General features: G+C 41.3%; 1 protein-coding gene across 1 annotated transcript in view; it reads right to left on the reverse strand.

The window, feature by feature from the left end:
* The window catches only part of LOC102371686 (vitellogenin-2-like), a 37,425-nt gene that overhangs the window by 11,933 nt on the left and 9,674 nt on the right, over positions 1-15,818 (reverse strand). The window contains exons 12-25 of the mRNA XM_025215761.1: positions 15,512-15,729; positions 15,306-15,403; positions 13,435-13,559; positions 12,541-12,642; positions 12,241-12,360; positions 11,954-12,143; positions 11,580-11,673; positions 9,770-9,955; positions 7,917-8,061; positions 6,391-6,619; positions 6,134-6,309; positions 2,770-3,159; positions 2,274-2,324; positions 1,998-2,105 (exon numbers count right to left, since the gene is read on the reverse strand). Of these exons, the coding sequence (XP_025071546.1) occupies positions 1,998-2,105; positions 2,274-2,324; positions 2,770-3,159; positions 6,134-6,309; positions 6,391-6,619; positions 7,917-8,061; positions 9,770-9,955; positions 11,580-11,673; positions 11,954-12,143; positions 12,241-12,360; positions 12,541-12,642; positions 13,435-13,559; positions 15,306-15,403; positions 15,512-15,729 (2,232 nt within the window). The remainder of the gene's footprint in view (positions 1-1,997; positions 2,106-2,273; positions 2,325-2,769; positions 3,160-6,133; positions 6,310-6,390; positions 6,620-7,916; positions 8,062-9,769; positions 9,956-11,579; positions 11,674-11,953; positions 12,144-12,240; positions 12,361-12,540; positions 12,643-13,434; positions 13,560-15,305; positions 15,404-15,511; positions 15,730-15,818) is intronic.

Here is a 15,818-nt window from a genome sequence, read left to right on the forward strand (position 1 = left end):
CCAGCTGGCGCAAAGACAGGCCCGGCTCGCACATGGCGAGGATGGGATCGGGAGCCGGCCCGCACAGACTATATACCAAAGGTTAAAATGCCAAAAGCCTAGTGTCCCACTAACTCTCCATGAAATATAGGCTCCCAGGAGCCTACCTCTGTTTTGAAAATGGACTAGAGTTTCAAAGTTAGTTAGATGTTTTTGAAATTTTACCCGTGGTGTCACTGAAATTAATGAAACTACCTACCAACAAAAACACTCCATAGCATGCGTTAGGACCAAAGCAGGCCCTCAAGCTGGATGGAATTGCTTTTGCATCAGCCCCACAAACCTAAAATCACTATTACCCTTCCACACACACAAAATGGCACTTCAAAGCGATTCCATTTGTAGTAATGGGATTGTTCGTTCAACCATGCCATTCATGGTGAGCAAGCAAATCTAATATTAATTTTGATTAATGCTGTTAACCCCATTATGTTTTGCAGGTTTGTGTTTTACTGATGTGTGGTTTCATCAGAAAGTCCATGTTATGCAGTATTCATGTATGTTACTGATATTACTGTAAAGATGATGTTATGCTGCCTCGATATATTATTATAGTTTTGGATATGGTTTAGTCAAGGAAGAAGAATGCATGGAACTGTTAGATCTCTCTTGCTATTGTGACTCTAGGGCAGTGTTTTTCAAACTTTTAATTTGTGGATGCCTAAAAATTTTCAAATGGAGGTGTGAAAACTTTGAATTGCAAGTGTGGGTATTCATATACTTTTGATTGATCATAGTCCTCTTTCATGGACCCCTTACACATAGTCTGCGGACCCCCAGGGGTCTGTAGACCACAGGTTGAAAACCACTGCTCAAGGGCAAGAAGAGTCATCACTCCCCCAGACATAGGCAGAAGGGGTTGGGCCCTGGAAGCATTGTCTACTTGTAATGTGGAAATCAGCTCCTCTATAGCAAAGGCATCTGAGAGGAATGGCCCATCAGGTCAGAGGCATGCCAGGGAGGCCAGAAACTTCTGGAGGGTTCTGTGACTCATTGGCAATTAAAATAATGCTGATGGGATGGGGGGCTGGCTTGCAGGTTTTTTGGGTTCAGTGACACCAGCAACCAGTGCTGGTGTAATCAGTAGGAAAGCTGAATTCTGGGAATACCGGCATGTCTCTCAGGAGGGCTGAGGGTAGGAAACTGTTTGTTTTGCTTTTCTGTAGTCAGTTTTGCTTCCCTTATTCTTTTATTCCTTAATTCTTAATTCTTTAATTCTTTCAATAATACATCCTTTTGTTGTTTGTCTCCTTACTGATTGCCTGTGGGATGAGTGACTTCTGGGCAAATGATATTCCAGGTCAACCATTTCTGTGGAAAGGGCGACCTATAATTTCTTTTGTAACCCAGTGGGTTGGCCACCTACAGCTGGTAGAGGTTCCCTCATTTCAGCTGCAGGGTCCAGTATAAGGGCAATGGAGCTGAGGCATGCTGGGATAGGGAGCTATCCCAAGGCAACCTCAGTCGGTTTCTTGGGGCAAGTGGCAGCATACTGGGGAGAAACTGGGGGCCTTGGGGGTCCCCCCATGGGTTGGTTTGTGACAACATTCCACATGGTTAAACCATGAAGCATTTGTCAGTCTTTGAACATTGTGGTATTCAGTAACCACCCAATGACACTACCTTCACGCTGGCAGGTGGTTAGCTGTGTTAGTCTGAGGCGGGTATATGAAGGCAAGGTAGAGTTGCACCTTACAGTATCTGACAAAGTGAGCTGTTGCTTATGAGAACTTATGCATCCCTGAATTAGTTGGTCTGCAAAGTGCAACTCTGTCCTGCCTTCATATGGGCAAGAGAGAGTTATCTTTAGAAACCTGTAATATTTTATGTATTATTTGAGCAGATAAATCACTGTCTCTTTCTATTACTAAAATCAAAACTTTAGAATAATTGGAAATCCATGGTAATATGGACATGATTTTCATATACTTGTATTGCTTATTGAATAACACACCAACCTGAGCATCTGCTCCATAGCCACCATCATCGCTACTTTCAGAATAACCAGAGGTGAAAGAAGATGAGCTACTATAACCTCTGATTCTTTCGCCTTCCCTTCCTGGATACTGCAAAATTGAAAAAAATCATCCTTCAGTTACTGGTGTATCAAGACATTTCACAGAAAACTGTTCCAGGAGTACTTTTCATGTATTCCTCTCTGTAGCCCAAATCCTGCTTCCACTGTAGAGAATGAGACCAATTTTAACTCTGCATCCACCAAGCAGAAAATGTACCTGTTTTTGCTGTGCTGACCTGAACCGATACTGATAAATCTCTGGATATGCCTGTGAAAATCAACAGGACACAGAATAAAATATTACAAACAGAACATTTTCTGGATACTGCATACAAATGTACTGAACAACATACATTTGGTAAAAAAGGTAAGAATTTTAAAAATGAAAAATAACTTAAATGTTATTTAATCTACATCATAATGATAGTAGAGAACCATCTATATTTTTTCTGTTTCTCTCTTCCATCCTATATGTAATTATCTAGAGAGTAAGAATAAACTGTGCTAGGCCCTCTTTAGTGTCTGGGCCTAATTCTGCCCTCAGTTACAAGGAATAATTCTTGTTCAAGTCAAGGGAATACTTGTGAAAGTAGCATTTGGCCCTGTATTGTTAATGAAGTATAATTTCCTGATTTATGATACCAAACTACAGAAACCCATTCATTAGCAGAAATGTGATGTGTACTACTACAATAGGAGTCTGGATAAATTACCTGCTTCTTGGAGTATTCATGGTCCTGGCTGCTACTGCCACAACTCCCGAGTACTTCGTCACTTCCTCCTTGTTGCTTTTTGTGTTCAGGAGAATCCTCTTCACTGCTGCTGCAGCTTCTGCTGCTGCTGCTACTGCTACTGCTACTGCTACTGCTACTGCTACTGCTGCTGCTGTTGCTACTGCTACTGCTGTTTCCTTTCCCTTCTCTAGGTTGCCACATTTTGTCTTGAGCATTGCCATGTTTGTCACCTACAGAAGAGGAGGAGGAAGAGGAGGACAAGCTGGGTGGAGATGTAGATGTGGGGACTATGTGAATTTCGGCAATGTTGATTTTAACCTTCTTGGCAGACTGCTTCTTCAGCCGTTGATGTTTATGTCGATTTCTAACCTGCAAATCCAATCAAATGTTAATTTAAAGACTTATACCAGACTTGACACACTTACACACTTAGTCTTTGACAAGACTTGATACACTTACTCTTTGACACACTCTTAGCCCAGCTAAGGTATCTGTACTCTCCCATAGTCTTTCTTCCTTCCCTATTATACTACATAACTCAATATGGAATAGGTGTGTAGAGATGTTAAGGCTTTCTTCTAGTATTTAAGACTAAGGAAACATTTCCATGACAAGGAGCCATGCAGTGATCCACCTGCCACAGACAGAACCCATACATAAGATAAGAGGAAGGACAGCTCCTGGAATTCACCTGAAGGCTGCAGTTCCACTCTGGACTTGTATATATAACCTGTTTCCATCTCTAGACCTGTATATAACCTCTGTGCCTGCTCCAAGATTGCCAAAAAAAAAATGCTCTATTACAATCTCAGTTCTGTGAAAGGCCCCCCCACACATTAATATTATTATACAGCACGTTGAAAAGGGGTTACCACAAGCGCCATAGACAAAACAGCATACATAAAGGAATCCAAGAGACAAATTTCCAACATGAAGTTTTAGACCCTCCTGACCAAGGACCCATAGCACAATACCAGGAGGAATTAAATTACCTTTTAATGATGCTACTTCTGGAAGCACAGGTATGCTTCCACCTTTCAGGAGCTTAGGCCAGGGGTTACCCAAGAGCCACATACCTGGCAAACTATACTACAATCTCAAAGTGGGCACAGAGGTTATATACAGGTCTAGAGTGGGGCTACATCCCTCAGGCAAATTCCAGGAGCTGTCCTTTTTATGTTGTGTATGGGTTCAGTCTGTGGCAGATTGATCATTGCATGGCTCCTTGTCATAGAAACCTAGGATTATCCCAGTTTGTCTGGCATTAGCACCATTATGGAGGAAGTTTCTGGCTACATTGACTATCCTGTTCCTGTATGCCACTGGAGCTGCCAGCTATTTGAAAGACACCACAGATCTTTTTAAGAAATTGGGCTTCTTTGACAAGTTTCCAGTTAACATTATATTAGCTACCATAGATGCCATGTCTCTGTACAACCAACATCCCCTATGAGAACAGATTACAAGCTATAAAGAACATTATCCCCAATGATGACACTGCTTCTATTTCCACCACACTCTCCCACTTTATCCTCTCACAACTATTTCAGACTCCCTATCCCTACAAATGAATGACACTGCTGTGGGAACACGTGGCCCATCAATATACCAATATATTTATGATGGACCTTGAAATCCTCCACAGTTGCCCTCTCACACCCCTGATAAACCTAAGTCACATCAATGACATCACATAGACATGTGGGCAGGAATCACTAGAGAAATTTCACCAGGACTTTTAACAGTTTCTACCTGTCCAGTAACTGTCCATCAAACTAAGTCTGGAATACTCCACAGAGCAATTCATTTCCTAGACACCATGGTGAAGGTTTGCAATGGTCACGTTGCCACCACATTGTATTGGAAACCCACCAACTGCCACAGCTACCTTCGTGCCACAGCTTCCATCCTAAGCACACCATTAGATCCATTGTCTTCAGCCAAGCTCTGTGTTACAACCAAAACTGCTCTGACCCTACCAACTGGGATGCACACGTTAAGGATCTGGAGCAGGGATTCCTACAATTACAATACAATCCCAAAAGTATAGCCACTCAGATCAAGAAAGCCAGACTCAGACCTCACTCTGACCTGTTACAATACCAAACCTAGGACAAGGACAACAGAATCCTCCTATTTTCACTGAGCTCAACAACCTTAGACACATCATTAATGACCTCCATGCTCCTTGCAAAGGACAACTGTCTCAAGGTAGCCATGGAGGACAAACTTATTCTGGTTTACGGACAGCCCCCCAAACTCAAACAGCCTCTCATAAGCAACAGGCTGACGAACTCCTATTCTCACTGAGGTACCAGGCTTTGCAACGGACCTGGATCCAAGCTGTGCTCCCTGATCAATTCATTCTACTTCTGTGGCCTAAATAACATGGATTATAACATCTGAGGTTCATTTGCCTGGACCTCTACCAATGTCATACATGCCATAACTTATTTACAGTGCCCCTCAGTTAGGCACATGTTTTCCTGTAAAGGTGGGACTTAAGTTTAAGCCCTCACCTCTCAGTTGCATTTCCTGTGGGATAAGGTAGACAGCTTGCTTAGTGTTTTTAGTGGATCCAATTCCTAGGCATCTCTTTCTCCCCATGCACTGTTAGGGGAGCCTGGGTAACAATTCCAGGGTTTTGGGTTCCTGAATATGTCTAAAATTTCAATCTAAACATCAACACTCAACACCCGAACTCTTGGTGGGTCTAGCTCCTTGTCTATTTTGCATTCTATTCCTAGAAAAATACTCAAGTAGCTGTGTTGTAAATGCTGCAAAGGGAGATTAATATTCAAACAAAGCACTTAGGTTTAATGGAAATATTGTATTTTATTGAAAATACTGCATAGCAGAAGCATAACTAGGGGCAGGTGATTAGGGCACCAGCTCCAGGTGCCAGTTGAGAGAGGGCACCAAAATGGAAGATCCCAGGGTTCCCAGCACCAGAGCAATAGCAGCCAGAGCATGGTGAGCCCATTCTTTGGCAGGTATGACCCTGCCCACCCAACCTTCCCTTTTTCTAGTGCTCAGCACAAGTCCCCAACCCTGCTATACCCAGGGCACTGAAATATCTAGCTATGCCTTTACTGAATAGTTATGGATTCTATTAGACTTTTAACTCTTCTTTCCTTTTGTTTTATTTGAACAAACTCAGACTATCTGAGATCATCTTTTCAGGACATACTATTAGAAAATAAACATACTGTAGTTCCAACTAAATCAAATAGCACTTTCAGCAGACTTTCCATCTCATTCTTTTAGACTGTGTATTTATTAGGCTGAATGGGAGATTTTTTTTCACCCATTTATCTTGCATTTCATGCCAAAGTTAACTTACCTTGAATATATTTTCAATTCGTAGGAACGTCTTCAGTTTAGCTTGAACCTCATCATCTAGAGATGAGTCATCTTCCTCCTCGGATTTTGGCATTACCAGCCAGATCACTTTGGAAGCTGCTCTGGATCCTGCCTGAATCTCTAGCTGTATTTTGTCAACGACAGCATCTGTATGGACTACACACCAAGTACATGCATTAGGGGATATCCAGCTGCACCAAGAAGAATAAACAAAAAACCACATGCTTTGTTCTGTACCTGGTTTCAAAATTAATTTGACTTCACGCTCTCCAACTAGATTGTGCAGATACGTATTTCTTAAGAAAGTGGAATCTTGTGATTTTATATTAAGACAGGCTTGGCAATCCAAAGCAGGTAATTTGCCACAAAAGACTTGTGTATGATATCTTCTTCCTATACTGAAGGAAGGCTCCTCTTCAGAACCACGGGAGTATTTCTTGACTATTATATCAGAAGCATATCTTTGCTGTATTAGAAAGAAACATGGCAGATAAAGCATTTTGCAAGTAATGGGTAAAATACTAACATCTCTTCTCAGTACCAACTGATGCTGAGGTCACTGGGGGCTTTGCCTGAGTAAGAAAGTACAGAGAGAAAAAACATTCAAGGAAACCCTCCTGGAGTTCTCACATTATTCTGTAAGAGGGGTTATTTCCCTGCTTCCTCCCTACAGCACACCCACAAAACAGGCAGCGATCATGCCATCAAATGTCACAGATCATACAGGAGTCTTCATAAAGATGTGGGTTATGTGTGTAGGAGAAATCTATGCCTGTCTATCAGTTTAGATGAAGCAGAACTCCTTCTTGCTTCCATTAGATTTATACTGTCTTCACTCCTAAGCCAGCAGCTGACCCAGAGCTTTACCTTAACAGAAAATCCCAAGCATACAGTGCATGCTATGAAAAGAGCCTATGGTTATATTGTATTATGCATTGATTTCCACAGGGCTAGGGAAGGAAAATAAGCATCCTATCTTCAACATTCCCTTCTTCTGCCTGCAAACCACTACTTCCACATGTTTGATACCTCTGAAAAGCCTCTCTGTGGAGTACTGGGAAGAGAAAGAGAGAGTTGTCTTATCCTATGGATCCACTGCTTTTCCACTGCTGTAAAGAAAGAGCCAGATCTTGCATTCATAACAGGTGCAAGTTGATTCTAAGAATTTAATTAGGTTATCCTGTAGCTGTTTAAATTCAACATCTACATCTTCCCCAGACTTCAGTTACAGTTGTGGATATTCAGCACTTTGGAAAATCAGGTTCTTATCTATCTAGCACATACAAGGCGCATCTACATGAGACATTTAGTGGCAGAGTAGACTAATTAGCTCTACAGTAAATGTCACACGTCTACACATGTGCCCTTAATAGGCTGGAGTAAACTAACTCTGAAACAAGATAGTACTTGTAAATACAAGTATTATTTAGACACTGCCCCAGCTGGCTGGGACATGAGGGTACTTTAGTGCAGAGATGCCTGTCAGCTAGCCTTACACTGAAGTATCCTCATGCCCCAGCCAGCCCCTCCGCAGCACGTTGAGCTGGGGGGGAGCATCCCCCAGCTTGCAGGTTGACTCCTGGGTTCCCTTACTAGCCATAGATGCTCTGACCCAGCTCAATGTGCTGGGGTCCCAGGTACACATTCAGACAGCATGCCTGGGAGCAATAAACTCCAGAACACTAAGCCCTGGAATTTATTGCTTCTCATTAATTGCATGTGTAGATGTGCCCTCAAAGTAAAAGCCGAGAAGTGTCATTTACCTTCACAGCAGTGTCTCTTGATACACTTTCTGCTGACTTGAAGTGCTGCTCTGAGATATCTGGCCCAGTTTTCTCTGGTAGAACAGAAGATATCTTAGGTGAATCTACCTCTTGGATGTTTCTTGAAATAGCATAAACTTTAGTCCTGCAAGAACAGATGTGATATATGATTTATAAATGGCATAACCACTCAACTACTTTATTCTGGTTTTGCTCACTCTTGCTGTGTTTAGTCCCAAAGTGATATAGGTCATGCTGGTTGGAAGAAGAAAGTAATTGAGGAAATAAAAGGATACTGCTGGTTTGTCTGTTGGTGGAGTCCCTCTGTCCTTTTCAAAAGACGTTCAAGATCTTAGGCCATATGGGGACTCCCTTCTACTGTCAGGTTTCCACATGGGGGATGCTTTACTTCTTTGTGGAAGGCTGGGGTAACCTTGCCTTCCCTCTTTGGGGCCCTTGCCACATCCAGACTGTGTACGCACAATGAATTATATTTGGAGCTGCCCTTGAACTCTATTCAGAAGTGTACTTGCTAAGTGAAATGCACGTAACACCTTTTGTTCTATGGGCTGCATGGGTTTCCTATCTACTTCTAGTTAAATATAAGGTGTTAGTTATCCAGGTTTCCTATAAGTTTTTTTCCTATCTACTTCTAGTTAAATATAAAGTGTTAGCCTTATGTGGTTGGGATCTAGCTATTCTAGAGGTCACCTCTTTTCCCTAGGCCCCACCAAAACTCCTAAGATAAACTGATATATATTGAGGATAACCCTTCATTGTTGACTCCAGAATTAGTGGCAGGTCATTTTCAGTCTATGCTTTCAACTGTGGAACTTCTTCTCTCCAATGGTCCATCACAGCAGAATTTCATTTCCCTGCTAAGTACAGCTCAGGACACATTTTTGATCAAGAATTATGCAACAATGACAACTACTCCATGAGTTACTTTGCAGTCAGCCACCCAAAATACATTGGACCACCTCTTTCATCCCTAACAGAAGTAAATCACTCATTGAACTCACTATCTTAGTATGGACCTCAGGATCCTGGCCATTAAATGATGGAGAAACAAAACTCACCAGTAGAATTTGCTATAAAAAATCCATACTAAGTATGGTGCACAAAAAAAATATTAAGCTTTATGCAATGGTCATAATTCAGCAAAGTCTTTGGAAACAGCTGTATTTTTTAATTTTATAATAGGAAATTCACAGTCACTAGTACAGAAGCGTTCAAAGGAAACAAACAAAATATAACTGCGCTAACTAGCTCAATCTCCTGGTTTTCACATGGGGGATACTTTATTTCTCTGTGAAAGGCTGGGGTAACCTTCCCTTCCCTCTTTGGGGCCCTTGCCACATCCAGACTGTGTAAGCACAAAGAATAATATTTGGAGCTGCCCTTGAACTCTATTCAGAAGTTTACTTGCTAAGTGAAACGCACATAACACCTTTTGTTCTATGGGCTGCATGGGTTTCCTATCTACTTCTAGTTAAATATAAAGTGTTAGTTATCCTCAGTACTGCCTTATGTGGTTGGAATCTGGCTATTTTAGAGGTCACCTCTTTTCCCTAGACCCCACCAAAACTCCTGAGATAAACTGATATGTACTGAGGAGATAATCCTTCACTGTTGACTCCAGACTTAGCAGCAGGTCATTTTCAGTCTGTGGTTTCAACTGTGGACCTTCTTCTCAACTTTCTTATTCACAAAAAAAAATATTAAGCTTTATGTAATGGTCATAATTCAGCAAAGTCTTTGAAAACAGCTGTATATTTTTCATTTTATAATAGGAAATTCACAGTCACTAGTACAGAAGTGTTCAAAGGAAACACAAAATATAACTGCTGTACCTTGCGCTAACTAGCTCCATCTCCTGGTGACATGGATTGGTTTCAAGCTTAAAATGTTTACTTTTCAAATTTAATCTGGCATCAAATTTCAGTGGGACATTGGCAAGGAACTCAGCATGAAATTCAAGCCCACTCTGAAAGTATTGTGTATTGATGCCCATCACTGCCATAGTGTGTGTATATACTCTGAAAGAGAGTGGAAACACAAACATGCATGGTTATATAAATGAACATATATCTAGCCAGCAATCACACTTTGAAATGCAGAATTCCCTTTACATAAAAGATGTTCCCAGAGATCAGAGTTTGCTTTTGCTTTGTAGATTATAGCAGGCTCTCAGCAGTTTAATGGTGTTATGGTAGAGCATTTGCTTGACCAAAGTTTAGCTAAGAAAAGAAGAGGCAAAGGAGATAATCAAACCAGAGGATGTCACAAGGTGTGAATTGTTTTAGAAAATTCAAGAAAGGTTAAAAAAAAAAAGGCTAATAGGCACCTTGAGTACAATTAGTGGTTTGATGTTGGACAAGCTAATTTTAGACTAAACATAGCTCAGATATGGAATAAAAATAAGCATATGCATATGAATTAGAGTAAAACCTATTAGTAATGCTTGTATTTTTTAACCTAATTTAGTACATTTTTTTATACTGAGCCAGGCCACAGAGTATAAAAATCTGGGTTCATCTCAGAATGTTTGTCTTTAGCATTGAACTATGATTCTTGCTGAATAGCCTATCTACAGATGAGCTAAGGCAAGCACTCTTTTAAAACTGAATTTGAAACCTAGATGAAAAGTCTTTTCCCCCAAACAAGCTGACCACCTGTTAGAAGGTTGTTGTTTGTTTTTTTAAGACTTAGGAGTTAGAGACATTAATTTTAAATGTACTCAAATGTTACTTATTTCTTTAGATAAATACGTACTATATATATGCTTGATTTGCATTATCTGTGCTGGTTGGTCATTTATATCTTAACTGTATTCCATTAAATTTGCTATTAAAATATATCTACATTATGTTTGTGATGATTTAATTTTGGTGTGACTGGCTCTTCAAACCTTTGTGATTCTTGGAATATATCTGAGGGTCAACAGCTTTGACAAGCAATATTGATCTAGCCATCTATGCATGGATAAAGAGATATACCATCTCTAGGGATGTTAGATTCATGTGACAAGTTGTAGAGCCATAGATATACTGGAGGGTCATGTGATAAATAAATTTAACACAGACCTTTGAGCCCCTCACTTGCCCTCTGCATCACAAATCCATCATCCCAGGACTGAAAACTACTGGAACAGCTTCAAAAAGCTGCCAATTTTGTTAAAAAATAAAAATAAATTTAGCCTGGTCTGGAAAAAAAAATCTTCTTTCTTCCTTCCAAAGTGACCTTGGCCCAAGACCCATTATGACCAGATTCAGTTCTGCACCACTAAAAATATTTATGTACAACAATGACATGACTTTAATGTACAGTATCTGGTGCCCTTCAGGGACAAAACAGAAGTTTAACTGGAAATAAGAGAATCCCAGCTTCTGAGTGTGGATTCAGCACACACTGCTAGCCTTACAAGTTTCTGAGGTAACACCCTTAAAATATCATTTTGGGGTATGGAAATGCTACTCTCTAACTATTTTACGGATGTTCTGTATGAGTCTCTGCAGCTGGATTTGCAATGATAAAGTTCATCGGTGGTGCAGGTCCACAAAGGTGGTGAGGTAGAGATGCACCTTATAGACAGGTCCACAAAACATAATCCCAGTAAAATATTTCTCTCTCAATGTATATAAGTATAGCAGTTATTTTTACCTTGGACTGATGTTAGTTTGAAGTTGAATATTGGCTTCAAATAACTGTGAAGGGTTAAAATTGCTAGATAAAGGAGGGGACATCTTTACATCAACTACAAAAAACAGAAAAAGAATTGTACTATTAGTAAGGGACAAATTTACTGTTCTTGAAACTGAATTACACAGATATATGCAGGACAGGATTTGTCCCCAGCTAATTAATTCTTTGATGCTGTTAAATATTATTATCATATCGTAGAGTGAACCTGGGACAGGTAAGCTGGATAACTTGCCAAAACTGCAGAGGTATCTAATTTTAGAATGGGGATTTGACTTTAGGAATTCCTAGCCAGGTTTGGGTGAAAACATTAAACAACACCTTTCAAAACTCACCATCAGCTGTAGCATGTACCAGGCCAGTGCTGTATAAACTATATTCCAGGGGCAGGCCAGCACAGGTAGGCACAATATAACGAAGTTCTGCTGTTGGTACTGGCAGTGCCCATTGTCCTTCAATACCCCTTTGGATTTGATTAATCATTTTCTTCAACAATTCATGCCTGTCTGATGGGTTAATCAGAGTCTATAAAGGAACAAAGGTCCAGGTAGGTACATGGAGGGAAATGGAAATGAAATTCTGGAGCAGCTGCCAAAATAGATAAATAAGGGAAAATCAATACCTTCAGAGTCTGTTGGATGAACTTTGTGTCCACATCACCATATACAATCTCATAGCCAAATATTTTTAAATAGGCTGATACCACTGGGTTTTCAGGAGGCAATTCCTTCCATCCTGGAAGCTAGGAAAAAAAGCTGCTTAATACACTGTATTGTATGAACAAATCTGGATCCAACCTTGAGGATGTGACTACATATGAGTTCCCATTTCAGTGATGCTACAACAGGAATTTTGTCTTGGTAAGGCTGTAGGTGCTGTGTGTAACATATTTCAAACTGAGGAAAAGAATAAGCACACTTACACTTTTCCCAGACTCCTTCAGATACGTGTGTGTGGCATATTTTTCAAAGGGAATACTGTGCTCCCTGATAATATCAGTTAGGCCTTGTGACTGGAGAGCCACCTACATGAAACAAACAGAATTAGACAGGAATGAATCCAACACAGTGATCTATAGAGAGCAAAGGAATTTCATGTATCTAGTAATACACTTAATTTAAAGAATATAGGTAAATGCTTAAGGTGACCTTTAAAAAAGGGTATGTCTACACTGCAGTCATGCTTGCAAAGATAACAGCTGGCTAGTTTTAAGTTAGCTTGCTCAGGTCCTCCTAGCAGTATAGTCACAGCAGCGTGGAACTCAATGTGAGCTGCAAAATGTGCCTGGGAAGCTGAGTGGCTTGCCTGCTCTGAGCTCCACTCTACTGCAGCTCCTGTACCTGAACTAGCTAATTTAAATGCCTAGACTTGCTGGAGTTAGAGCAGCAGTGCAGACGTGCACTATTATTATTGTTTAGAAATGTATCCCACCCTATTGAGAAAGGTTCAGGGCAGCTTAAAATCCAAAACAAACAATCCATGAGATAAAAAACAATAGACTCCCCAAAACTTTAAAACCCCACCCTACATATTATGCATTTCCAGATCAGAGATGGGGAGAGATCTTCAATTAACATTTTTTTTTCTTTGGTTACATTTTATTCTACATGAAATACCTTCATATCACTTTTTGTCAGAGTCTATAGGCCATGAAGGCTGTAAAGGCCAAAGACAAGTGAAATAATAACCATCCCCAAACTTTCACCTCTGCCTCTTCTCCCAACCAGGGCTAGGGTTAAGTGCTAGCATTAAATCCCAAAGATTGAAGTGAGTTATGTTTCTATAGCTCTGACTGTTGATTTTATGTCATATTTACCTCTACAATATCCATTGCAGAATTTGCATAGTACCCTCTCAGTTTCATAATTATATCAGATGGGAACAGAGAGCTTGGACTGTTCATTAGATACACCCTTCCAATTGCACCAGCCCTGTATTGCGCTATAACAGAATTAAAAATGCAGTAAAGGTTTAGTTTGCATTGTGGTATCCATCAATATTTTGAATCCATGAGGATATATTTGCATGCTGTGATGAATCATGTAAATGACTCACCATTTATTTTCATACATTGCCAACTCTGTCTATGGAAAGTCCCACCAAGAGAAGCGTGACTCCATAGGCAATGCAACCATGATCTAGCCAGGGTGAGAGGTCAGAGGAATACTGGGTCTCTCCACAAATACCTCAGCCCACAGCAGATGTCCGGAAATATACAGAACTCGTCCCAGAGCTAGGGATATCAGCTCCTTAGGAGGTCCAAGTTCTTTTTCCCCCCTTCCCCCAATTCAAGTGTGAACAAAATCCAGGTGAAATTGGTCCCATGCTTCAGGGTTGTTGGCTGTAGCTGTATTGGCCTAAGGACATAGGCAGACAAGGTTCTTTGGGTAAATGTGACATCTTTTATTACACCAACTAAATAGTTGGAAAAATTGTTTTTTGCAAGCTTTCAGGCACAAATACCAGAAGACTCTCCCTATGCCTGGAGAAAGGTGTTTGTGCCTGAAAGCTTGCAAAGAACAATTTTTCCAACTATTTAGTTCAGGGGCAGGAAAAATACAGCACAGGGCTGGGGCTGGAAGCAATGCGGAGCCCTCGCCCAGGGGGCAGCAGCAGTAATGCAGAGCTTGGCTAGGCAGCGTGTGGGTGTGAGGGGGGCAAGAAGTGCAGCCCGGCTGGGCTGTATGTTCCCCCCACACTCCCTGCACTCCTGGGGCACTGGAGCAGGCTGGGGCTGGGAAAGCATCCAGCTCCAGTGCCTGGGGCTTCTCTCCTGTGCCCCACGAGTGCAGGGAGTGCCAGGGAAACAAACGGCCCACCATGGGGTGAGTGTAGGAGGAGTCCCCACACCCCTCCCTCACACCCACAAGCCACACACACACACACACACACACACACACACACACACACACACACAGATACACGCACCTCCGCCCCCCAGTGTTGCTTGCATTGACTGCAGGAGAGGACAGTGTGTTCCAGAGCCACCACTCACACCCCACAAACACCACACAACCTCCCAACATACACTATGCACCTCCATACACAGCCACACCCCCTCACAAACTTCCCACACCCCACCACACACACACCATCATAAACCCCCACCACACACACACACACACCATACACCCCCACCACACACACACAAAACCACACACCCCAACACAATATAAAAAAACTAAGAATTTGTGAGTTATTATGCAATCATCTCTATATATATGCTATACAAACACAAATCATGACAAAAATATTTTTTGTAATAAAATTGAAATACGTTATAGTAGGTGTTTGACTTTTAGTATATGATTTGCTTTTCTGGTTCTAAGATGACAACTCCCCCCTCCCAAAAGGAGTATTTCTGGGGGCAAGTGGAGGGACTTCTGGTGGCAAAGGTCAGGGGTGGGACTTCTGGTCCCAAGAGGACAGCCAGGGGGCAGGGCACCTGGCAAGGGGCGGAACTACCCATGCGGCCCCGGCAGCTCACCAAAACTTATTAAGCGGCCTTCCACCTGAAATACTTGCCAGCCCCTGATTTAGTTGGTCTAATAAAAGATATCACATTTACCCAAAGAACCTTGTCTGCAAAGTGAAATTTGTGGCACTGCATGGCTTTTCTATGGAATTTTCCAAAAACCTGAAGTCAAACAAAGTAGTTGAACAGTGTATTTGGTAAGTTTTACTCACAGTAATAACCACCAGCATGAATAACTTTGCTATAACGATAGCTCAGCCTGTCAAGTTTGGGGTCCAATAGTTTAATGGCAATGTTGCAAGCAGAAGATCTAAGTAAAACAGATAACAATGGATTAAGCCCTAGTAACTACATTAGTAGAAAACTGTCATAGAAATCACCTCTTAAAAATGAAAGTTTTACTTCTCTCTCTGCTTACAGATTATAGAGCTGTGGGATCCTGCCTTGTGCCAAAACCTTCATGTGGGAATATGTAAAACTGGCCACCTGTAAACTGCTCTCTTTCAGGAGAGAATTGGCCATAACTGTTACCAAAGGAAGGGCAGGCTTTGTTTCAAAGATGATAACACAAGCCACCATTCGGACATTAGGAGACAGTGAACGGTCCACAAAGATCTGGAGAAGGATTTCACGTACCTGAAGGAAGAAAACACATTTCTATGAGTGTCTTGTAACTCTGAGGGGTGAATTCTCCCTATACAACCCGTGTAATTTTCAGTGATAAG

Source organism: Alligator sinensis, unplaced genomic scaffold (assembly GCF_000455745.1).
Source record: "Alligator sinensis unplaced genomic scaffold, ASM45574v1 scaffold32_2, whole genome shotgun sequence".
NCBI lineage: Eukaryota > Metazoa > Chordata > Crocodylia > Alligatoridae > Alligator > Alligator sinensis.